Source organism: Canis aureus, chromosome 1 (genome assembly GCF_053574225.1).
Source record: "Canis aureus isolate CA01 chromosome 1, VMU_Caureus_v.1.0, whole genome shotgun sequence".
Lineage (NCBI taxonomy): Eukaryota > Metazoa > Chordata > Mammalia > Carnivora > Canidae > Canis > Canis aureus.
Window position 1 is genome coordinate 104,429,443 of NC_135611.1, and position 25,246 is coordinate 104,454,688.

General features: G+C 43.6%; 3 protein-coding genes across 4 annotated transcripts in view; all 3 read left to right on the forward strand.

The window, feature by feature from the left end:
- The first annotated feature begins 13,807 nt into the window (after positions 1-13,807).
- LOC144280436 (KRAB domain-containing protein 5-like) lies at positions 13,808-23,512 on the forward strand. The gene is made up of 3 exons (XM_077842476.1): positions 13,808-13,947; positions 22,782-22,908; positions 23,403-23,512. Exons 1-3 carry the CDS (start codon positions 13,933-13,935, stop codon positions 23,510-23,512), a joined length of 252 nt encoding a protein of 83 aa, XP_077698602.1. The 5' UTR covers positions 13,808-13,932.
- LOC144280354 (uncharacterized) overlaps positions 13,808-25,246 on the forward strand; it is a 51,725-nt gene continuing 40,286 nt past the window's right edge. Inside the window, exon 1 of one of the 2 annotated variants that reach the window (XM_077842324.1) lies at positions 13,808-13,947. The gene's annotated coding sequence lies outside the window, so the exon portion shown is untranslated. The remainder of the gene's footprint in view (positions 13,948-25,246) is intronic. The other variant, XM_077842314.1, reaches the window with a different exon arrangement.
- Positions 13,901-25,246, forward strand: part of LOC144280419 (KRAB domain-containing protein 5-like) — a 101,459-nt gene continuing 90,113 nt past the window's right edge. Inside the window, exon 1 of the mRNA XM_077842458.1 lies at positions 13,901-13,947. The gene's annotated coding sequence lies outside the window, so the exon portion shown is untranslated. The remainder of the gene's footprint in view (positions 13,948-25,246) is intronic.

Sequence of the window (25,246 nt, forward strand, 5' to 3'; positions counted from 1 at the left end):
GCAGTTCTAGTTCTCAGTGACTTCAAGTCAAGAGAATGGAGAAAATTAGAAACTTTATTTTGAAGAGTCATAGACAGATACTCAAAGAAATCAGAATTCAGGATCCAGCCAAGTTTTATAGGCAAACAATAGGTATTTAGAAATAACTCATCCAACGGGTACTTGGGTGGCTCAGTGGTTTAAGCAGCCCACTCTTGATTTTGGCTCAGGTCATGATCTCAGGGTCATGGGATGGACCCCCTTGTGGGCTCCAAGCTCAGCAGGGAGTCTGCTTGAAGATTTGATTTCCCTCTCCTTTTGCTCTTTCTCCTGCTTATGCATGTTCTCTCTCTCTCTCTCTCTCAAATAAATAAATAAATCTAAAGAAAAATAAAATAGGGGAGCCTGAGTGGCTCAGTTAGTTAAGTGTGTGCCTTTGGCTCAGGTCATGATCCCAGGGTCCTGAGATTGAGGCCCATATTGAGCTCCCTGTTCCAGGGGAGCCTGCCTCTCTCTCTCCCTCTGCCTGCTGCTCCCCCTGCTGTGCTCTCTCTTTCTCTCTGTCAAATAAATAAACAAAATCTTAAAAAAAAATATATATATATATAAATCCTTAATGAGAACTAGAATCTAGCATCCATAAAGATGTAGTGCTAAAATACAATTTTTCTCTCTAATATTATCCTCATTTTTACCAAAGATAGTCAAATTAAGACTAATTTTCTTAAAAAAAAAGACTAATTTTCTTGTAAAATAAGCCGGTTTTTTTGTTTGTTTGTTTGTTTTAAAGACCTTATTTTTTCATGAGAGACACACACAGAGAGAAAGAGAGGCAGAGACACAGGCAGAGGGAGAAGCAGCCTCTATGCAGGGAGCCGGACGTTGGACTCCATCCCAGGTTTCCAGGATCAGGCCCTGGGCTGAAGGCAACGCTAAACCGCTGAGCCACCTGGGTTGCCCTAAGCCTGTTTTGACAAACCTGGCCTAATAATTTATGTGAGTGCAGCAAGAATGGTGACTGATTATATAGGTTCTTTTTAAAATCTGCTTTTTTGGAATTCTTTGTAAGAAATTTCAGATTGAGGGGCACCTGGTGGCTCAGTGGTTGAGCATTTGCCTTTGGCTCAGGTCGTGGTCCTGGGGTCCTGGGATAGAGTCCCACATCAGGCTCCCCACAGGGAGCCTGTGTCTCTCTCTGCCTATGTCTCTGCCTTTCTCTCCATTTATTTCATGAATTTTAAAACAAAAAATTCTAAAAAAGAAATTTAAGATTGAACCTTTAGCAGACTTTTTAGGTTAAGAAGCAAAGCCAATTATCTTCCATCAGACTCACTTCTCTTCTTGAGGTCACCCAAATATCTTGAGGTGCTTTAGCCTGCCAGGAAGTGACCTTCTTTACTCACCTAGTAAGGCTCTGAGAAAGCCTGTAAGCAAAGTACCAGGCCACTTATTGCAAGGGGCTTTATTGGCCCTGATGGCGTTCAGAAAAGCCCCCACTCCTTGAATGTGCCACTTTGGCATTTAGATTATTTTCAGCTGAAGGCACTTAAGACCCTGCAGGTTCAGGAGAAATTTTGTCCCTTCCTTAACCACACAGAAGAATCTAAATTGGAGGTCTTTTCTGGAATAAGAGTTATTAACATAGGTAAAGTGTATCTGAGTGACCCATCTAGTGAGTGAAACATCTAATTACCAAACATCTGCTCTTCTTATCACTCTGTGAAGTACATTCTTTCCTCTGAAATCCCAGATGCCTACTCCTTTCTCCTTAGGTCAAAATAAAATATATACCTCGTTTTGCTTGACTGCCTAGAATTTCCATGTCTATGTGGATTCTCCTTACATATGTCTATTACATTTGATTTTCTCCTGCTAATCTATCTCATGTCCATTTGATTCCCAGTCCAGGTAGAAGGACTTTTGAGGGGACAGGAAATCTTGCTCCCCAACAACTGGCATAGCTGGCAGGATGTCTTTAATTTGCTAAAGACTGCTTGCCACCAGACAACGCTGCATCTGACAGGTCTAGATCCTGGCACATCTGCCATTCAGCCTGCAGAAGTTAAGATTTCTCACCATGTCAGCCTTCCAGAATTGCTACCTGTGGATTCTGATGTAGCAAGAGTGTTGGGAGTTCTTTTTCATTTTTTCTAGATTTAGATTTAGCCAATGAAAATATTTGTGGAACTAGGTCCTTGGGACTTGGCAACTCTTCTGTTAAATTTGGTAGAGTAGTTAATTACTGATCCATTTTCCTCTCGGGGATGTCTTTGTTTTCTTTTGTCTGTATCTTTTTTTGTTTGTTTCAAAGATTTGTCTGTTTGTTTATTCTTGAGAAGGCAGCCGGGTGGCTCAGCGGTTTAGCGCCGCCTGCAGCCCAGGGCATGATCCTGGAGACCCGGAATCGAGTCCCACATCAGGCTCCCTGCATGGAGCCTGCTTCTCCCTCCGCCTGTGTCTCTGCCTCTCTCTCTCTCTCTGAATGAATAAAAAATTTTTCTTTAATCTATTTATTCATGAGAGACACACAGAGACATAGGCAGAGGGAGAAGCAGGCTCCTTGCGGGGAACCGATGTGGGACTTGATCCCAGGACTCCGGGATCATGCCCTGACCCAAAGGCAGATGCCCAACCGCTGAGCCACCCAGACTTTCCCCTTTGTCTGTATCTTTACATTGCTTATTGTTTGTTCTTAAGGGACATCTTTGAAGCCAAAGTCACAAAATTGATAGGTACATATCTAGTACTTAAAAGGTGTTAGAGAATACACCACATTAGAAGATTCCTGTGATAAATTAGTCACAGAATGCATTAGATTGTCATTAGGTCACCTGCCAACCTCAAGAAAATTTCCATGCAATAACGGGTAAAATAACACACAGTTCCCAGCCCCATGGCTCATGCCTCATAAGGTATTGGTTTGACTGCAAGAGACCCAAGGCTTAGATAAAGCTGTCAAACTTTTCCTTTTGTCTTGCTCTATCTCCTAAGAGCTTGGCTTTGCACCAATGAGAGTATCCTCTTTATTTTCCATCATCCAGATGATATGCTTACTGGGGTACTCTATGGTGACCAGTTAAATCCAAGCCTCTCTCTCTTTGTCTGGCTGTGCCAGCTCTCAGAGGTGTTTGCCAGGAGACATTCTAGCCTGTATGAACTTCTGTCATCTCTCTCTCTTTTTTTTAAAGATTTTATTTATTTATGCATGAGAGACACACACACACAGAGGCAGAGACACAGGCAGAGGGAGAAGCAGGCTTCATGCAGGGAGCCCGACGTGGGTCTCGATCCTGGGTCCCCAGGATTACACCCTGGGTTGGAGGCAGTGCTAAACCGTTGAGCCACCCGCCCAGGCTGCCTTTTTTTTTTTTTTATGTTTATTTATTTATTCATGAGAGACACAGAGAGAAAGAGAGAGAGAGACGCAGAGACACAAGCAGAGGGAGAAGCAGGCTCCATGCAGGGAGCCCGACGTGACTTGATCCCAGGTCTCCAGGATCACGCCCTGGGCTGAAGGTGGCGCTCAACCGCTGAGCCACCTGGGTGTCCCTGAATTAAGAATTCTAATACATGGGGGAGATTCCTGGGTGCCTCAGCGGTTGAGCGCCTGCCTTCGGCCCAGGGTGTGATCTTGGAGTCCCGAGATCGAAACCCACATCGGGCTCCCTGCTTGGAGCCTGCTTCTCCCTCTGCCTGTGATTCTGCCTCTCTCTCTCTGTATGTCTCTCATGAATAAATACATAAAATATTTTTAAAAAAAAAGAGTGGTTCTTTAAAGAAGAAAAGAATTAGGACAAAATCTGAATGTAAAAAAGAAAGTTGTAGGTTTATTGTAGGTTTATGTTGAAAGAATCCTTGGAGGGATGCCTGGTGGTTCAGCAGTTGAGCGTCTGCCTTCAGCTCAGGGCATGATCCCGGGATGTGTCCCACATCCGGCTCCTTGTGGGAAGCTTGCTTCTCCTTCTGTCTGTATCTCTGCCTCTCTCTCTCTGACTCTCATGAATAAATAGAATATTTTAAAATAAAATAAATAAATCTTTTTTAAAAAAAGAAAGAAGCCTTGGAAAGAATTTTATATGTGGTCAGGATTGCGTGTCTTCTCCCTCATAAGCTGAAACCAGGTACAACTGGGAGTGGCAGGTTAATTCTCTATTCTAGAGCTTCCATCCTTAACAACAGTGATTGGACACTCATCCTCAACACAATTCCAGCATCCCAGAATTGCTGATGAAGAGACAGCCACCTGGCAGTGAACAGAAAGCAAAGAAGAGAAAGTTAGAGCCCAGACTCTATTTCAGGGAGACAGGTGATGGATCGGGTATGCTGTTTTGTGGGAAGAGCTTTCAGAGAGTCACCAATGGGGTGATCTTCCCCCTCTATGTGCCGCAGTTTCTCCCAGCAGTAGTCTAGAACTGCCCTGGGGACTTGAAGCACTGAACCATCTGTCTTTATGTGTATATCCACTGGTAATCCAGAAATCAATCATGGGGGATTTCCCTATGAGACCACTGGCATCAAGGAATAACCTCAGAGACACTTTCTCTCAGTTCTCAGTCACCTAAAAACACCTTTTTGAGGGAAGGAGCAAGTGTTGCTTTTCTTTGGAGTTGAGTGACTCTCCTCCCAACTAACAGCCTTAAAATTGTCCAGAAGTCAGAGTAAAGAAAGTTTGCAGTTATAGTGAAGGTGAAGCCCCAGAGCCAGTTAAAGTAGCACAAAGGGAGTGGGGGGTGACGTCCTGGAGTTGTCGGAGTTCTAGGCTGGGAAACAGATGAGTGAGCCCTGGTGCAAGCTGCTGGGGCTCACTGCTCTGCCTTGGGATTCCCAGAGGAGCCAGATACTCAGGGTGGCAGAGAAAACTGAAGTAATTCGAAGCTCAAAGGGCAAAGCAAGTGGGAAATAAGAACAGGTTCCCAGGCTAGTTCTTCCAGTTTTCCTTCTTCCCTTAGGGAATAGACCATCACACAGAAAAGCACAGAGACAGAAATTATACCGCTGTTAAAGCAACTCTGTTTCCCAGGCGGGTAACTTACCAGCTCCCAAAAGTCAAACTGCTGCACAGAGTCAATTTTGGGGTTTCACTCGCTGTTCCTCTGAATGTCCCTTTGTGCTCTCCAAGATGATGTGGGTAGGTTGGGTCCAAGGACCTAGAGTGGGTCCTGCAGGACCAGCCAAGAGTGGTCATTATCCTGGCCACACACAGGACAGAAATCAAATATGAGCCAGCAGGAGGTGAGAGCAGAGTTTACTGAAGGTATAGGGGGACTGTCTGCAGGTAACAGACTGTGAGACTCAGAAAGGAAAGGAGAGAGTCTCATCTTTTCTTAGGGCCTAGGGATTTTTTTTTAAATTGAAGATTTTTATTTATTTATTCATGAGAGACAGAGAGAGAGAGAGGCAGAGAACAGGCAGAGGGAGAAGCAGAGACCCCATGGGGAGCCCAATGCGGGACTTGATCCCAGGACTCTGGGATCATGCCCTGAGCCAAAGGCAGATGCTCAACCACTGAGCCACCCAGGTGCCCCAGGGCCTATGGATTTTATTGAGGATTGTGGTCTGCTACGTATGTCCTCTCTGGCATCCAGGAACTAGTTAGGACAAGGCTAAGAGCCCAGGTGTTCCCCATAACAGGGGGGCTTGGTATCCAGGTATTTAGCTTCGGTGGTCTCAAATATGTACATGATGACTTCCTCTGGTCACTTAATAGGTGTTACCTATTTACGAAATCATTAGCTAAGAACTTATTAGCTCCTTGTCTCATACAAGGAAGACATACCTTATTTGTTCTATGGAGCACATGTAAAGTGAGGGTGCAGGTCCTAGCAAAAATAGAAGCAGGAAAAGGAGCAAAAAGCAGATTTTTACGAGTCCTTTAGTTTCCCTGTCTGAATGCTACTTTTTCTATCTCATTGACCAGAACACTGTGATATGGCCACTTGAAGCAAACATATATGTCTTGGGGCACCTGGGTGGCTCAGTTACTTACATGTCTGCCTTTAGTTCAGATCATGGTCTCAGGGTCCTGGGATCCCAGCCCCATATCAGGCTCCTTGCTTAGTGGGAAGTCTGCTTCTCCCTCTGCCCCTCCCTCTGTTTCTGCTGTCTGTCTGTCTCTCAAATAAATAAATAATATCTTTAAATATATAGATATGTATATGTCTATTCTGGAGGTGGATGTGTGAGAACATCATCAGTAATGACTGCGTTTACCCATACTGTTTCACGCACCTGACACAATGGTCAGATGAGAGGAGATGAGAGTTTTGGCTTGCTAATCCTCCCACATTATGAGCAGAGAGAGTTAGGGATCCCCAGCAAAAGAGAAAGGAGTCGTTTTAAGTCCGCAGCTATTTTCTGTGGTCTATGCCTTCCAGCTCTGCTTGCCTTAGCATACTTCCTAGAATGTGTCAGAATTACAGACCAATGCAAAAACCTCAGTAGTTCAGGATTTTACTTTTATTTTTTATTTTTTCAAAGATTTTATTTATTTATTCATGAGAGACACACAGAGAGAGTCAGAGACACAGGCAGAGGGAGAAGCAGCCCCCTGGGGAGAACCTGATGCAGGACTCAATTCCAGGACCCCAGGATCAGACCTGATCCAAAGGCAGATGCTCAACCACTGAGCCACCCTGATGCCCCAGTAGTTCAAGATTTTAAAGGAAACAAAGGGAATGAGAAAACTAACAGTCCGGCCAAACCAGACTGCACAGAGACAATAAATCAGTGGCACAAATTACTAGTGCTGTTTCAAAAGTAACCAAGGCTCTGCTTTCCTTTCATTATACAAGGAGACCAAAGCCCCGTCCCATTTGCACAGGCTCTGAGAGAGAGATGGCTCATCAGCCCTTCCCCTAGTCCGACAGTTACCTCTGCTTCATTATCATGTGAACATTTTAGGAGGAGGACAAGCCTCAGGAACAGAACTTAGGATGCCTCTCTACGGGGCACCAGTGTAACCTGATGCCTGACTTCTCAAGGGATGACAATAATTCTGAATATTCATCCTAACCTTAAATAAAGGAAATCCAATCGCTCCTGCTCAGGTAGTCCTGGTTTTGGAAGTTATTCTTAAGGATATTTTTATTTGCTGCAAATAAATTTTCCTTTCTGTGACAACTCTGCCTGGTGTAGCCTGTACTCTACCTGTAACTCACCAAAGGAGCAAACTCACTTTAGTTTGGTTACATCTCAATTGGCAGGTGCTCACGTTTTGCTGAAACCTGAAAGCTGATATACGGTAGCAAAGAGCTCTATGTTGTGGTTCCTAAATTCTGTCTTATTAAATCCTGGGCGGGGGCTTGACTCGCAGTTTAGCGCCGCCTTCAGCCCAGGGTGTGGTCCTGGAGACCCAAGGTCAAGCCCCAGGTCCGGCTTCCTGCATGGAGCCTGTTTCTCCCTCTGCCTGTGTTTCTGCGTCTCTCTCTCTCTCTCTCTCTCTCTCTCTCTCTTTCTCTCTCTCCCCCGCTGTGTGTCTCTCATGAATAAATAAATAAAATCTAAAAACAAAAAAAAATCCTGGGCTTTAAGAGCCAACCCATTCAGCACCTTGTTTCCTATTTCTGAACATCCTATACTTGCTCAAGAAGTTTTATTTTTTAAGAAGATTTTATTTATTTATTTGAGAGAGTGACAGAGCAAGCACGAACCAGGTGGTGGGGAGATGGGCAGAGGGAGAGGGAGAAGCAGATTCCCCTCTGAGCAGGGAGCTGATTCAGGGCTTGATCCCAGGACCCTGGGATCATGACCTGAGCCGAAGGCAGATGCTTAACCACCTGAGCCACTCAGGTGCCCTGCTCAAGAAGTTTTAAAAAGTAAAATACAGGGCAGCCCGGGTGGTTCAGTGGTTTGGTGCCTGCCTTCAGCCCAGGGTGTGATCCTGGAGACCTAGGATCGAGTCCCACATTGGGCTCCCTGCGTGGAGCCTGCTTCTCTCTCTGCCTGTGTCTGTGCCTCTCTCTCTCTCTCTGTGCGTCTCTCTCATGAGTAAATAAAGAAAATCTTAAAAAAAAAAAATAGTAGGGATCCCTGGGTGGCCCAGCGGTTTAGCACCTGCCTTTGGCCCAGGGCGTGATCCTGGAGACCCGGGATCGAATCCCACGTCGGGCTCCCGGTGCATGGAGCCTGCTTCTCCCTCTGCCTATGTCTCTGCCTCTCTCTCGCTCTGTGTGTGACTATCATAAATAAATAAAAATTTTAAAAAAAGTAAAATACAGGGGTGCCTGGGTGGCTTAATTGATTAAGCATCTCTGCCTTAGGCTCAGGTCATGTTCCCAGGGTCCTCCCTGCTCAGCCAGGAGTCTGCTTCTCCCTCTCCCTCTGCCCCTCCATCTGCTTGTGCTCTCTGTCTCTCTCTCAAATAAAAATTAATAAAGTAGAAATATACATTGTTTTTTTTAAATTTTTTATTTATTTATGATAGTCACAAAGAGAGAGCGAGAGAGAGGCAGAGACATAGGCAGACGGAGAAGCAGGCTCCATGCACGGGGAGCCCAACGTGGGATTCGATCCCGGGTCTCCAGGATCGCGCCCCGGGCCAAAGGCAGGCGCTAAACCGCTGCACCACCCAGGGATCCCTACAAATATACATTGTAAAATGATTAACATAGCCCTCACTTCACATAGCTAAGATTTATGTGTGTGGTGAGAACACTTCAGATGCTCTCTTCTAGCAAATCTTAAGTATACAATACTCTACTATTAATTATAGCCACAATTATGTGTATTAGACCATTAGCATAGCTCAGGAAATGAAGAGGTAAGACCTTGGGCATTGCTATGGATAAGTGCTCGGTCCCGGGGAATCCCTAAGGCGCTGGACAAAGTGAAAGGATAGTTCCTGGCTGGTTTTGCCAACACCTGTTGCTGAAACAACTCATATAAACTCATCACAAGAGAAGTTAAGAACTCAAGAGATAAGGGATTGGGAGAGTGAAAGGGAGAAACTTATTTTGGGGACAGGAGGTAGACTCAAGCCTTTAACAACAGACCTCTCGGCCAATAGGATAGAAGCCTAGTGTTTTACAGGGAGAGGTTCAGGGGGGGTTCACACAAGAGAGCAGGCAGGGAGCACATGACTGTGCATGGTGGTTGGTATGTGTTCAGTGCACCGTAATAAGCAGAGAAGGAGCAGAGAAGTGGATGAGATCTTGTAGGCATTCAGTTGCTATCAGGGCTTTTTTGGCCTGGCGATTGGAATATCCTGGTCATTTCAAAACATCTTCATCAATGCCTAAATAAAGTGTGATAAGAAGTAAGAATAGTGGGTTTCAGAGCATGAGTTAAGCGGTCTTCTTGTCTATTTCTGGTTTTTACTGCTAAGGTCTGTAGTTGAGCAAAAGCACTAGCTGATAGACCTCCAATAATTATTTATCCTGCCTAAGTGAATTTTTTTAAAGATTTTATTTATTTATTCATGAGAGACACACAGAGAGAGGTAGAGACATAGGCAGAGACAAAAGCTCCCATGGGGAGCCTGATGTGGAACTCAATCCCAGGACCCCAGGATCATGACCTGAGCCAAAGATGGTCAACACTGAGCCACCCAGGCATCCTCTAAATTAATCTTTATACCATTTGATTTTAATCTTCACATTTAAGATTTTAACTTTCTATGGATTCCACATATACATGATTGTATTCAGAATTGTTTTTTTCCTGTGTGTGGCTTTTTTTTTTTTTTAAGATTTTATTTATTTATTCATGAGAGACACAGAGAGAGAGGCAGAGACACAGGCAGAGGGAGGAGAAGCAGGCTCCATGCAAGGAGCCTGATGTGGGACTGGAACCCAGGAATCCGGGATCATTCCCTGAGCCAAACGCAGACGCTCAACCCCTGAGCCAAGTATCCCTTGTGTGTGGCTTATTTAACTTAACAAAATGTCCTCCAAGTACATCATGTTGCTGCAAATGGAAAGATTTCCTTCACTTTTGAAGCTAAAATACACACACACATACACACACACACACACACATTACTTTTTTCTTTTCTTGAGCAAAGCCCAATACAGGGATTGTACTCACAACACTGAGGTCAAGAGTTGGATACTTAAGCAACTGAGCCATCCAGACAACCCACAAGTTACTTTTTCTTTATTCAGTTGGGAGAGAATATGTGATTTCAAGATTAATCACTTTGCTTGTGGATTGTTTTGAGCTGAAGGCAATTAAGATCCAGCAGACTCAGGTAATGTTATTTTGCCTCTCATTTAACTTCCGAAAGAAATTAGATACGGGACCTCAATCACAAAGAGAGCTAATATTAGAGATAATTTTTAAAAAAGATTTTTACTTTTATTTGAGAGAAAGTGAAGGAGCACAACAAGCAGAGGGAGAGGGAGAAGTAGGCTGCCCACTGGGTGGGGAGCCTAAAAGGGGCTTGATCCTACAACCCTGGGACCACTACCCAAGGCAAAGGCAGCCACTTAACCAACTGAGCCACCCAGGCACCCCTAGAAATAATTTTTTTATGAGAAAGATTTGCCTGCCTATTGTGGAAAATATTTGCCAACATTTGCTCTTTCCTTTTTCTTGTGACTATACTTCCCCCTTTTTGAAATTCTAAATCCCTACTGGCTTCTCCTTAGGTCAGAATGGCCTATAAGCATCATTTGCTTGTCTTTGAGCCTAATATCTTTGGAGTTCTTATAATGAAGAAATTAAATTTGTTCTTTCTCCGGTGAATAATCTGTCTTACGTTGGTTTAATTATTAGACCAGCCAAAGAATCCAGAAGGGAGAAGAGTTTTCCTGTCCTATGCATTCATCCCAATCACTAGGACAACTGTAGTAAGACCACTTCATATTTTATAATGAGAAACCACATACTATTACCTAGAATGGCTAACATAAAGGAAAAAAATGATAATATCAAATTTCAGTGGATATTATGAGCAGTTAGAATTCTTATATATTGCTGATGGGAGTGTAAAAAGTGTATTCACTGTAGAAAACTGACAGTTACTGGGCAGCCTGAGTGGCCCAGGGGTTTAGAACCACCTTCATCCCAGGGCATGATCCTGGAGACTCAGGATGGAGTCCCACGTCAGGCTCCCTGCATGGAGCCTGCTTCTCCCCCTGCCTGTGTCTCTGCCTCTCTCTCTCTGTGTCTCTCATGAATAAATAAATAAAATCTTAAAAAAAAAAAACTGACAGTTACTTATGAAAATAAACATTTGCCTACTAAAGGGTGATGTAGGAAATATACTAGAGATCAGAGCCCATGGCCAAGAAAGAATTCTTAAACCATCTTCAGTGCAGAAAGGTGGTTTTATTACTCACCATTTAAAAAAAATATTTTTTATTTATTCATGAGATACACAGAGAGAGGCAGAAACATAGGCAGAGGGAGAGGCAGGCTCCCTGCAAGGAGCTGGTTGTGGGACTCTATCCTTGTTGCAAGGATCACGCCCTGAGCCAAAGGCAGACACTCAACTGCTGAGCCACCCAGGCATCCCACTCACCATTTTTATAAATGAGACAGGACCTTTGGGCAGAAAGAGCTGCGCTGGGGTCATGAGAAGTGACCCATTATACACTTTCAAGTGGGGAGGCAGTTAGTGATAATGTAGTTCCCTAAGGAATTCTGGAAGTAAGATTTTCAGGACCTTGAGGGATGAGCTATTGTTAAGTAAAGATAATTTATTATGTCTAAAAAGATCTTAGTCATGAGACCTTTCAGGTATACATCAGTGGGTCATATGCTTGGAGGAGGATTGCCAACATATATCTTAGGGGTAGAGATAATGGAAGTTTCCAAAATAATTTTTATATGTTAAAGTAGACTTACAGGCTCCTGTGGGAGTGGAAGGCGATTGGGATAATGTTAAGCTAAGGTTGCCATTCCCTTAGCAAAGTATTAACATCAAGGAAGCCCAGCTCCCAGAGGAAGGTCACTCTACCTGTTTTAAGGACTTGTCAAAGGGCTGTAGGAAGTAAGGACATTTATTTATTATTTTTTTCTCTTGCTTTTGCTTTCACATCAAGGGGAACGTTTATCGCAAAGTATGTCTCTTTGGCACAAGGATTATTTTAGACTGGTTATTTTAAAGATACAGCAGATAAAGGAAAAACTCTGAAACCTGAAATTGAAGTTTTGGTTTCCTTTTGTAAGGGACATTTGTATTTATAAAGTCCCCTACACAGTTCCCTACCCAGCTCCCTCTGTGTAGCAGAAAGAGGGAGAATGTGTCAATCTCCAGAAACACTGATCAGTGGAGAAGGCATGGATTTAAATCTGGACAATAACCATACCCATGGTTACTGCTTTGCCTGGTCACCTCCCAAATGCTTGCCAATACGGCAATCAAGTGTGGAGTTTTGTTTTTTTTTTTTAAGTGTGGAGTTTCAAAAAGGATCACTGTGATGCGGGAGAACTAGGTTCTTGTTTCACGGAGTTGAAGAGTGAATCTTGAGGATGAAAGAGAGTGAGTAAAGTGATATAAATTTGTTTATTTATAAAGATTTTATTTATTTACTCATGAGAGACACAGAGAGAGAGGCAGAGGGAGAAGTAGGCTCCATGCAGGGAGCCCAACGGGAGACTGGATCATCGGGGTCTCCAGAATCACGCCCTGGGCCAAAGGCGGCGCCAACCGCTGAGCCACCTGGGCTGCCCAAGTGATATAAATTTATTAAGCAAGGATACAGAGAAAACTCTCAGGAGTGAGAGGGGTCTCAACAGCGTTGCCACTGAGGGCTTTTTTGGCCGGCCTTTTATAGAAAACCTGACTAGGAAGCTGATGGCCTCGAGATCTCTTGTGACATCTTGAGTGAATGAAAATGACTGTTTTGAGTCTGGTGATTACTTGATAGCAGTCAAAGGAAGGTACTCCCTAGCATTTTGGAGCCAAGGACCAGATTTACTTATCTGTGTTTTTGTTGCTTCTCAGTGTCCTTGGAGCTTATGGGAGCCTGACTGTGGGGCCTTTCCCTTATCTTTCCCTGCTTAGTCCTATCTGTCCCTAACTCAATTGTTAGAGCCTTCCTCCTTAGATTCTATCAATTGGCGTGGGTGGAAACAACAGTGTTGTTTTAAAGAAGTGTTCCAAGTGAGGCACCTGGGTGGCTCAGTGTTGAGCATCTGCCTCCAGATAGGGAGCCTGCTTTTGTCCCCGCCTGTGTCTCTGCCTCTCTCTCTGGGTGTCTCTCATGAATAAATACAATCTTAAAAACAACAACAACAACAAACCAAACCAAAGAAAGCATTTCCAGGTGGCCTGGGGAGACCCTGGGCCCTCCATGCAGCCCATCCCAAATATATTGCTCCGGTGTCCCCATCTTGTCACCGTAAGAATTCAGGGACGCACACAGGTCAGCAAATGAGTGACACAAACAGGAAAGTTTCCTAAAACAAAGTACACTTTCAAGATGTGACAGCAGGAGACCCCCAGAGAGAGCGGGAGCCGGGGGCTGCGGGTTTCTGCGCGTGACTGACTGTTGTCGAGGAGGGGGCTGGACCGCGTACGACCCGGGGTGGGAATTTCTCGCAAGCCGCGTTTCCGCGCCTTTTCTTCCTTATTTGGTCGGGCGCTTCCGGTCATGGCGGCCGCCATCTTGGGCCCGGCTGGTTTGATCTGGCTCCTGGCGGCGCGCTGCCGGGCGGGCACCTGACGTCCGTCCTGGGCGGCCGCCGTCGTCTGTCTGCGCTGGTCCAGGTGTCCGGGGAGAGCGGCGCCGCCCGCCCGCCTGCCCCCCCGCCCCGGATAGAAACCGACCCGCGGGCACTCAGGGATCGGCGTCCAAGCAGGAGCTCATTGTTCTGAGCGGCTCCTGACACAAAGGACCAGGAAGTGGGGCCTTTTCTGCATTTCGCCGTCCTGCCTGCAGGCGAGCAGGTTACGGGGTAAGAGGCTCTGTCGGTGGCTCCGAGGGCATTTTCTCCTGAGGCGGCTGTGATTGCTCCACGAATCTCCTCTGAGGAAGAAGTCCAGGGAATGAGGTGAAAGGAGAAGAAATGGCCAGTTCCCAGGTGAGCCTCGCGTCCCACATCACAGGCCGTGTCATCTTTGTCTCCTGAAATTCCGAGCGTTTCCAAGTTGCCAATGCTGATTGCTCTCGTTCTGATGATGTTCCTGTCTTAGGAGTGTATTCATCTCTTTTTAAAAAAAATCCTTTTTCAAAAAAGGATACTGAGGGTCCCAGTCCCTGAGGCATTGGACTCTTGATTTTGGCTCCGGTTGCGATCTCAGGGTGCTGAGATGGAGCTCGGAATGGGGCTTCTCGCTCATTGGGGAGTCTGCTTCTCTCCTCCTCCCTCTCCCTCTGCACCCTCCCCCTCCCAGCTCGCGAGCACGCACTCTCTTTCTCGCTCTAAAATAAAGACCATCCTTTTTTTTAAAAGATTACTTTAATTTAGCTCCTAGAAAGAATATAGTATTCTAGGAGCTAAATTAGCGAGTACACGCACGCACTCTCTCCCTCTCTCTAAAATAAAATAAATAATACCTTGTTTTTTAAATTTAAAGAATACTTCTATTTAGCTCTTAGAATACTTTCCTACATTCCAGAGCCCTCTTTCCCTTCCCTCCAACCTGCCTTCCAGTAGAACATATGAACAATTGTGAGTTTGAATTAATGTCTTGCATCTATCAGAAATGTTCCCTCTGGGACAGATCCACAAGGGAAAGCACTGAATCAAAGATGTCTGTTGTGTGGATGTGGTCGATTCCTGGGATATCGGCCAAGGGGAACATTTCATGGTTAGGTCCCATCTGGATACTTTGATGGCTGTATGTATACCGGGATTAAGAAAATGTGCAAATAAACAGGATGGATGCGCCCCAGATAACTCGGAAAGGTCTGGAAAAGACAGCTTTGCTGTTTAGAATGTGAAAGATGCTCAATTTAAAATACACTAGAAGGGCACCTGGGTGGCTCAGTCGGTTAAGTGACTGGCTGTTGATTTCAGCTCCTGTCGTGATCTCAAGGTCCTGGGATTCAGCCCAGTGTCTGGCTCCCACGCTAAGCGGGGAGTCTGCTTGATATTCTTTGCCTCGGCCCCTCTCCCTACTCGCACTTCCTCTCCCTCTCTCTTAAATCTTTAAAAAAAATAAAAATCTACACTAGACATTACAGGACATAGGCGTTACATGTGGCTTGTAATTTGTATAAACCCACCGTTTTCTCATAATTAGGTTCATATTTTGATTTACATTTGGGGGCCACAAGAACACAGCAGGGATAATGTGTCTTATGTGCTGCAGGAACTGATAACAATTTGCTTCTTTACAGCTGATGTTAACTTTTACTTGGTTTTGTGCGCTCTCTGCCAGATTTCCTCCTGTGTAATGTGAATATGCCTCTCATTCATGAAGATTGGATGGATTTACTGAAAGATATGCAGAAGCCTTCACATTCAAACTGGGAACTCCTGAGTTTATTTTTGCATGTAGTTTCCAGTGGAAAATGAAGGCTCTCTCTTCTGTGTACGGGAGATACTTCTGGGAGTGGTGGTTGTAAATAATTCAGGCTGTTGTCCTGCAGGTTTCTGTTTTACTCTACACTCATATCTCAGACATACTCATATTTTCAGGAAAAAAACAAAAACAAAAACCAAGAATCACATAATTAACATGTTCAAGCATCTTAATATTCTCAAATCTAACACAGAGCATCAATGATTTTTGAAAGAGAATTCTCAGTGAAATACTAGACTCAGAAATATTAGCGGTTTTCTTTTTCCTCCAATTTTTATTTAAATTCTAGTTAGTTAACGTATATATAGTGTATAGCTGTTTTCTTTATACCATTCTGTTTGTCTTTATAGTGTGATTAAAAGATAGAAGCATCATCATCCACATGTGGATTTATAAGTTTATTGCCAATGAAAATGTTTAAGTTACCATGACGTTTTATGCTATCACTTTTAATGTGTGTATAAGTGCTTTTTTACATGTGTGGATGTGTGCATAAAATGTAAAAGGTAGATCACTTTTGTGTCAGTGCCTTGTTTCCATCACTCTTCTCAGATTGCAGCAGGGTTGTCTGTAAATTGTCCTGGCTGTCATTTTAGATCGACTGTAGGTCAGACAACCCAGATTAAAAGCTAATCCCTTCCATGTACTGGATGTTTGTCACAATTGTCAAAATATTCTCATAAAAAGAATAATATGTTTATAGATTCTTATTATTTATTTGTGCCTTAATTTGTGAAAAATCATTAGAGTGCTACCTAATAACCAGTAAACGCTCAAAAAGTATTGTGCCATTCTTGCTGTTATTATTAATATTTTTTTAAAGATTTCATCCATTTATTCATGAGAGACACCGAGAGAGGTAGAAACACAGGCAGAGGGAGAAGCAGGCTCCATGCAGGGAGCCCGCCGTGGGACTCCTCCCCGGTCTCCAGGATCACACCCTGGGCTGAAGGCGATGCTAAACCACTGAGCCACTGGGGGCTTGCCCCATTCTTGCTCTTATAGTAGAATCTGTAAGGCTATAAAATGCCTTCAGTTACAAGTCCTCCAAGAATTCATAGAGTTATACCTCTTTGTTATTAAGAAAAAATGTATCCGTTGGCCCTTAGGCTACCACCTCCATTTGAAATGCAGACTCGAATCCCACTCCTGAAGTCTGGAACACAATCTGCATTTTCACAAGATTGTCCAAAGCACTTGGACATTTCACAACAGTGAAATTCTAACTCACAGTGGAATCTATTAGGTACATTTGTAACCCACCAAAGCTTTCCCTTTTTTTTTTTTTTTCTTTAAGATTTTATTTATTTATTCATGATAGAGAGAGAGAGAGAGAGAGGCAGAGACACAGGAGGAGGGAGAAGCAGGCTCCACGCTGGGAGCCCGACGTGGGACTTGATCCCAGGACTCCAGGATCGCGCCCTGGGCCAAAGGCAGGCGCTAAACCGCTGAGCCACCCAGGGATCCCCACCAAAGCTTTCCATGTAAGAAATAGACACAACTGGGGATCCCTGGGTGGCTCAGCGGTTTAGCGCCTGCCTTTGGCCCAGGGCGCGATCCTGGAGTCCTGGGATCAAGTCCCACGTCGGGCTCCCAGCGTGGAGCCTGCTTCTCCCTCCTCCTGTGTCTCTGCCTCTCTCTCTCTCTCTCTGTCTATCATAAGTAAATAAATCTAGAAAAAAAATCTTAAAAAAAGAAATAGACACAACTATACTGTATGATAGAAATGCAGTACTCAGAAACGTGTATGCCTGTGTTGATGCCTTCATTTGACAAGTTATCTTAGCTAAACAAAGTATTTATAATGGTTTTGTGGATCATATGCCATTCTCTTACCTCAGAGTTAGAGAATACACTAGAACACATTAGTGTGTTAAAAAATATCTTATGGAAACAGTAGGAAACACTGAAGCTAGAATCAGTTCTCAACATAACTGAAAGAACATGAGTTCACTTTTTGGTGAGTCACAGATAGAAAGCACACCAAGTAAAGTTGTGACACAAAGGAAATTTTATTTGCAGCAAATAGATTGTTGAGAATAACTTCCAAAGCCTTGACTCCCCAAACAAGGGTGAGTGGGTTCCTTATATTTTATTTAATTTTTAAAAAGATTTTATTTATTTATTCATGAGAGACACAGGCAGAGGCAGAAGCAGGCTCTATGCAGGGAGCTTGATGTGGGACACTCTCCTGGGTCCCCAGGATCATACCCTGGGCCGAAGGCGGCGCTAAACCTCTGAGCCATCTAGAATGCCCCAACTCTTGATTTTAGCTCAGGTCCTGATCTCAGGGTCGTGGTGAGCTCAGGATCCGGCTCCCATGCTCATTGGGGAGTCTGCTTGAGTTTCTTTACTGCTCCTCCTCTTGCTCATGCTCTCTCTCCCTAAAATAAATAAATAATTTAAAAAACCCCAAAATACACAAAAACAAATAAAATGAACTAGACATTACAGGACATGGATGCTACATTTGGCTTGTAATTTGTATAAATCCACTGTATTCTGGTAAGGTATCAAGCTCTGCACTCCACACAGTCTCCTTGATATTCTCCCTCTGTCCTGTCCACACTCCTGCTCACTCCTTTCTTGCGCTCTCTGTCTCTCTCAAATAAATAAAATCATTTTTTTTTCACTCCGAGCCCCAAATAAAATCATTTTTAAAAAGATTTTATTATTTATTCATGAGAGAGACAGAGAGAGAGAGAGGCAGAGACATAGGCAGAGGGAGAAGCAGGCTCCATGCAGGGAGACTGATGTGTAGGACTCCATCCCGAGTCTCCAGGATCAGGCCCTGTGCTGAAGGTGGCAGTAAACACTGAGCCACCCGGGCTGCCCCTATTTTGCCATGTATTAACAATAAGCTGGGATCCCTGGGTGGCGCAGCGGTTTAGCGCCTGCCTTTGGACCAGGGCGTGATCCTGGAGACCCGGGATCGAATCCCACGTCGGGCTCCCGGTGCATGGAGCCTGCTTCTCCCTCTGCCTGTGTCTCTGCCTCTCTCTCTCTTGTGCGTGACTATCATAAATAAATAAAAATTAAAAAAAACAAAAACAATAAGCCGTGATATTTATTACTCAACAGTCTTAGAGGGAATGATTGAGTCTGTTAAGGAGGGCCTGGCAGCAAACAATAAGGCCAAAGATACGAGAGCAGCAGAATTAGTATCATACAGAGATTATTGTGGTTTAAATTTGAGAGCCCTTATGCACTGAGGCTCTTTTAATCCTGTGAATTTCTCCAACAGAAGTTTCATGGCAGTGAGTGGCTCACAGGAGTATTTGTTGTTATCTGGTGCTGGTGGCATCTCCCCCTGGGCCTCTGTGTAGATACATGTCTATTTTACTCTAGTGTGGTGGATTCAAGGTAGGACTCCCTCTAATTTGAAGGAAGAGTGTGTGGTTAGTAGTACTGGGTGGGGCCTTGTCCAAATAGGGTAGAGTTGATCCTGGGGTGACCCATTTTTCTAAGTTTTGAGGTATATCAGTCCTCAGTTTGATTTGGGTGAAGCTCAATTTCAGGGTAGAGGAAGGAAAAATTTCCATATTTGTTGAGTGTATCCATCACCTGTCGGAGATTAATTATATGCTTAATGGCCTGAGAAATCTGTGGGTATGGAGGTGAGAAAGAGCATTTTGGAAAGGCCCCCCATAAGTCATCACAAATGGGCTGAGATTTTAGTTTGCCCTGTGGGGCAGCTGTCATTCTGGTGAGAGCTATTGTAGTAACTTTAACCGGTGTTCCTGTTTCCTGGCACAACTTTGCCAGAGTCTATTTAAGGGTTCTGCTTGCCCATTCTGTCTTCCCAGAAGATGGAGTCTCCAGGCAGAGTGTCACTTCCACTTGACACTTCAGGCCATGGCTCAGAAATGACTTTTGAATATAAAGATTGACCCATTGTCATTCTGGATTGACCTTGGCAACTGAAATTGAGGAGCTTTCTCCTTTACTAAGGTGCTTGTTACTTTGTTAGTTGTTTGTCCTTCCAAAGGCCTCTGTGCATCCCTCCAGTGAATGTATCTACAAACACCAAAAGGTATTCGAACGCTCTAGGGGCATTGGCATTATAGTAAAGTCTGTTTACCAGTCCTTCCCTGGCATTGCCCGCTGGATTTGAGTTGCTCTCACTAGAGGGGTACCAGAGGTCTGGTTTGTATTTTATTAGTCTACAGTGGGCACATTGGTTTATTATTTTCTGAATAATTTCCTTCATCACTGGGGTGCTCATAGTCTTTAGTAGCCATAGGTATAAAGCTCCCTTATAATGGATGAGTCAGGTACACTCTTCAGGAGTCTACAGGCAGCCTTCATAGGTACCCAGATTCTCAGGTTATTCACCATTCATCCCCTGACTGTCGGGGATCACAGGTAGCCCAATTTTACAGCAGCCTCTTTTAGCTCATCGTGGTAGTATGATGGAGCGTGCTTATATAGTGGTAAGTGGGAGTGGCAAATGCAAAGTCTCCCCAGACTTGGCAGCTCTATTTGCCCCTGCATCTGCCAAACTTAAAACCTCCATTCCCTCTGATTTCTTTTTTTGATGGCCTCTACAGTGAACCACAGCCAGTTGTTTAGGCTTATGTGTGGCTGCTAACAGCCTGGGGATTTCCTTGCCATATTTAATTTCTCCATGTTTGCATTTAGCAGTCTTCTCTCAACAAAAATGTAATCCTACTCATCATTACCTTTCTTTTTTTTTTTTTTTTTTTTTAATTTTTATTTATTTATGGTAGTCACAGAGAGAGAGAGAGAGAGAGAGAGGCAGAGACACAGGCAGAGGGAGAAGCAGGCTCCATGCACTGGGAGCCCGATGTGGGATTCGATCCCGGGTCTCCAGGATCGCGCCCTGGGCCAAAGGCAGGCGCCAAACCGCTGCGCCACCCAGGGATCCCCCATCATTACCTTTCTTAACAAAAACATATCTTACTTTCCTTGCATATAGAATTGCTTTACTTAGCATTTCTAGCAATCTGAGTTACATGTATCAGAATTTTAATGTTTAGAAAATTTAATTTCCAGGAAAAGATAAGTAATAACCAATTGAACTGTTAACACCAGAATTCTTTAGATTGGCAAATTTATGAACGTGTGACATGTGTCATAATTTCCACGATTGTGGTTTTTAAATGGTATAACTTTTTTTTATTTTAAAGATTTTATTCATTTATTCATCACACACGTGCAGAGACACAGGCAGAGGGAGAAGCAGGCTTCATGCAGGCGGCCTTACATGGGACACATCCTGGGTCTACAGAATCAGGCCCTGGGCTGAAGGCGGCGCTAAACTGCTGAGTCACCCGGGCTGCCCAATAGTATAACCTTTTAATAAAGCATAAAACATTTCCTTACGGACCGAATTTATCTTTAGTTTTTCTGTAATAAAAACAGATAAACCTCATGTTTAGTAATCAGTGTTTCAGTATTGTTATTTGGAAAATGTTTAGATATCTTATCATTTAATTTAGCAAAACTTTAAAGTGATAAGTTATCAAAGATTTTGGAAGCTTTTAAAAATTTACCTATAAGCTTTTTTATTTATTGAACTTATTTACTCTTTTAACAATAATAAATACCCATGAAAATTTTACGGGACAGATAAAAAATTAACCATCATTTTAAGTTCTTTTTGGTGACAAATTGTAACAGATATAATTAATTCAGGTAGGTTGAAGGGTATCTATTATATTTGATGTTGATAATTCCAAAAGACATGTCTATTTTAATTACGTGAACAAGTTTAAACTTTAATCTACAAAAATGATCCTATATATATGGATGTGAAAAAATTTGTGTTACCTTAGATTTTTGTGAATTTTAGAATCCCCCTCCCCCGCTTTAACTGTTTTTAAACCAGCTAAATAGAGCTCTTACCTGTTCGAAGTACATGCTTCCAGTGACCCAGGGGGTTCCTGCCTCCTTTTTCTGGGGTTGTAAGGAAAGGAGGAAGTGCTCTAGGACTAAGCAGCTAGGGGTAGAGATTTAAACTGGGAACAACAGGGCAGCCCAGGTGGCTCAGCGGTGTAGCACCGCCTTCAGCCCAGGGTGTGATCCTGGAGATCTGGGATCGAGTCCCACGTTGGGCTCCCCGCATGGAGCCTGCTTCTCCCACTGCCTGTGTCTCTGCCTCTCTCTGTGTCTCTCATGAATAAATAAATAAAATCTTAAAAACAAACAAACAAACTGGGAACAACAAACCAAACAGTCAGGTAGGATGGAGATTTCAACCTCACAGACTAGTCTCCATTAGGTCACTCCCATTTTGCTAGGTTAGATCATCCAATGCCTATGAAAGACTGGGTACTGTAATCTGTCACCAGGGATGTCTAGACTCAAGTGAGTATTCAATTCTCCCATTCTGACCATTATGCTGACTTTCCCAGACTCTGGGAGACCACTCTCGTTTACCTCAAAGCTGTGCCACATACCTTGTGTAACTTATTCCAACAGAAATCCTTCTAAGAGTAGTTTTAGTGGCTGCTGGATATCAGGTGATGTCAGAACACCAGGCTGGCAGTCACAGGTGTGAAGAGTGAGAGCGTCTCCCTCCCCCAAGGAATCTGCCTGCAGGCCCAGTAACTTGAACAAGTTAGCCAGGGTGAGCTTGTGGTACCCACTGCTGCATCTGTTGGAAGCCAGGGAACAGAGGCCAGAACCTGAGAAGGACACCTGTCCCATCTGGATCACCAAATTTGTAACAGAACTAAAGTGAATTTGCTCTTTGATGAGTCACAGAAACTACATAGTGGGGTTGTCAGACAAAGGAAAATTTATTTACAGCAAATAAGGGGATCACTGAGTATAACTTCCAAAGCCAAGACCCCCAGAGCAAGAGTGAATGGGTTCCTTTTATTTAGGCTTAGAATGAATATTTAGGAAGAGGAGCCTTGTCATCTTATGTAGAGGTGGTGGGCATACGGTCATGCATCTGGCTTAAGGAAACCATTCTATGCATACTTTGTTATATATATGAGGTTTGTACTCCTGGGGGAAGGATTTAGTATTATAATGAGATAAAGGTAACTGTACGTCACTCCAAGGGTCACTGTATGTGCATCTGCACAGGTTGAATTGGCAGTTAAGCCCAAACTGATCTGGGTGGTCTGGCTACTGGAGCGTTTAGTCAGGGCAGTATTTACTGCTTGTACCGTTGTTTTTGTTTCCATCATGGGAGACTATGTCCCTGGGTTTTTTGTTTTGTTTTGCCTGAATTTTAAGATAAGCTGGAAGAAAGAGCTTAAGGAAAATTTGGTACAAAAGTAAGTGGGTGCTAGTAGGTGAGCAGTAAAAGTCAAGTCATGGGGTCTAGCTGGTGTTGCTAACTCCCTCTTTCATCTTAGGTACATTGTGAACTCTGCCTAAGGCCACTTGGTAACTGTGGTATTTATTGCAGGGACTGCTGACATTCAGGGATGTGACCATAGAATTCTCTCAGGAGGAGTGGGGATGCCTGAACCACACTCAGCGGGAATTGTACAGGGATGTGATGTTAGAGAACTATGGAAACCTTCTCTTCTTGGGTGAGGATAACTTCCTTCCAGACTTCCCAAACCACACTCAGGGTTTTGTTCCTTCCCTTGAAGACCATCTCTTGGAAGAGTCTTCTTTGCACGACTGGAATTCAGATCGCTGCATTAAGGGAAGTAAGTAGGGGGTTATAGGTGGAGAGAAAAATCTTCACGATGTGTCCTTTTAGGCTTTATTTCCCCTTCCTTAAAGCAACATCATTACTTCTGTAGATTAGTGGCAGTTCTAGACATCAAGAGGCATAAAATGATACTCCTTACATCTTAAACTCCAATTTCCACTCCTTATTATTACATGTAGTACTTGCAAGTGGAACCCAAGATCTGAACATTGGAAATCCTTCCTGTGTGTAAAAGGGCTGTTGGACAACAGCTTTTGGGAAGTCATTTTCTAGAATTCTAAAATGTCCTCCCTTCTCTACTGAGCATAATACTGGATTGAAAATTAGAATCTTTAGCAATACTCATTCCTTTTTTCTAATAAACAGGTCTTGTTGTGTCAAAGCCAGACCTGATCATCTTTTTGGAGCAAAAGAGGGAGCTCTGGGATGTGAAGGGAAAGGAGACAGTAGCCTTCCATCCAGGTAGGTGGGAATGAATGAAGCAGATGACAGAAGTGAGGCCAAAGGTCAAGGAGGAAGGTAGACCATATATTGTGGTTTGGATAGCTCTCTTTGAGTAGAAATAAGTTTGAAAAGCATAGTTGTATTTCTCTTGCTGTCAGAGGGACATGCCCTGTCCAACACTTACCATGTTCTTACATCCTCTGAGGATTCTCCTTCATCTCTAGTGATCTTCCTTTATATTCACAGCATGGACAACATGCTCTACTTGGATGCTGAACGTCTCCATGATCTGAATGCTTTTCCATTGCTTTTGGAGGCCTGGGGAAATCTGTGTTAAGCCTTTCTAAGATCTGCTTTGCCTCAGGTCAGATGTGTGTGAGGGGAGTGGTGGGAATATTGGGGTTGGGTGCAGAAATCCCAAGAACAGTAGAGACAGATATCATCTATTTTCTGCTTTCTGCTTTCCAATTATATGGAGACTTTAAACATAACCGTACAAAATTGAGACCGTAATTTCTTCAGATAACAAAGCACCTCCCTATAATGAGAAAATCTGATGCTTCATTTCACTTTACAGTTTCCTTTCTTTCATCTGGCCTGAGATTAGAAATTGCAACTCAAGGCATTCCAGTTCCTCAGTTTAATGTTTCTACTTGTTCCTACATAAAGTCATGCCATAGAGGAGCTAGAACATTTAGTACTTAGAACTGATAGCATATAATAAAGTTCCACATGATGAGATGAGCACTGGGTGTTACACTTTATGTTGACAAACTGAATTTAAATAAAATTTAAGGGATGCCTGAGTGGCTCAGCAGCTCAGCGGTTTAGTGCCTGCCTTCGGCCCAGGGCGTGACCCCCGGGTCCTGGGATCGAGTCCCAGATCGGGCTCCCTGCTTGAAGCCTGCTTCTCCCTCTGCCTGTGTCTCTGCCTCTCTCTCTCTCTCTCTCTCTCTCTTTCTGTGTGATTATAATAAATAAATAAAGTTAAAAAAAATCTTAAAAATAAATTAAAAAAATAAATAGAATTTAAAAAGAAATAAAGTCCCAGTTATTACCTTAATTATTAATAACTGCATCATTTTATAATTTTGTCTGGTTTAATAAGTTCCTGTGACTGTGTCATATGCTTTCACTTCCTAATTTCTTTTATATTAGATTTATTTGATTTTTGAGATGGGAAGTTCTGATATGACATAGGCCTGTGCTTTATAAGAAATTAGTTATAGGGACACCTGGGTGACTCAGCAGTTGAGCATCTGCCTTTGGCTCAGGGTGTGATCCCAGAGTCCTGAGATCAAGTCCCGCATCGGATTCCCTACAGGGGAGCTTGTTTCTCCCTCTGCCTATGTCTCTGCCTCTCTTTCTCTCTGTGTCTCTCACGAGTGAATAAATAAAATCTTTTTTTTTTTTTTTAAAGATTTTATTTATTCACTCGTGAGAGACAGAGAGAGAGAGAGAGAGAGAGAGAGAGGCAGATATGCAGAGACACAGGTGGAGGGAGAAGTAGGCTCCATGCAGGGAGCCTGACGTGGGATTCTATCCTGGGACTGCCGGATCATATCATGCCCTGGGATGAAGGCAGGTGCTAAACCGCTAAGCCATCCAGGGATCCCCGAATAAATAAAATCCTAAAAAAAAGATGAGTTACATAATGCATAAAAGTTCCATATTTTATTTTTATTTTAAAAAATATTTTATTTATTTATTTATGAGAGACGCACACAGAGAGAGGCAGAGACAGAGGCAGAGGGAGAAGCAGGCTC

Bases quoted from the DNA above. Each gene is read 5' to 3' on its own strand.
- LOC144280436 (XM_077842476.1), top strand. The intron at 22,909-23,402 runs GTGAGGATAACT...TCTAATAAACAG, and splicing joins TGGAAACCTTCTCTTCTTGG to GTCTTGTTGTGTCAAAGCCA.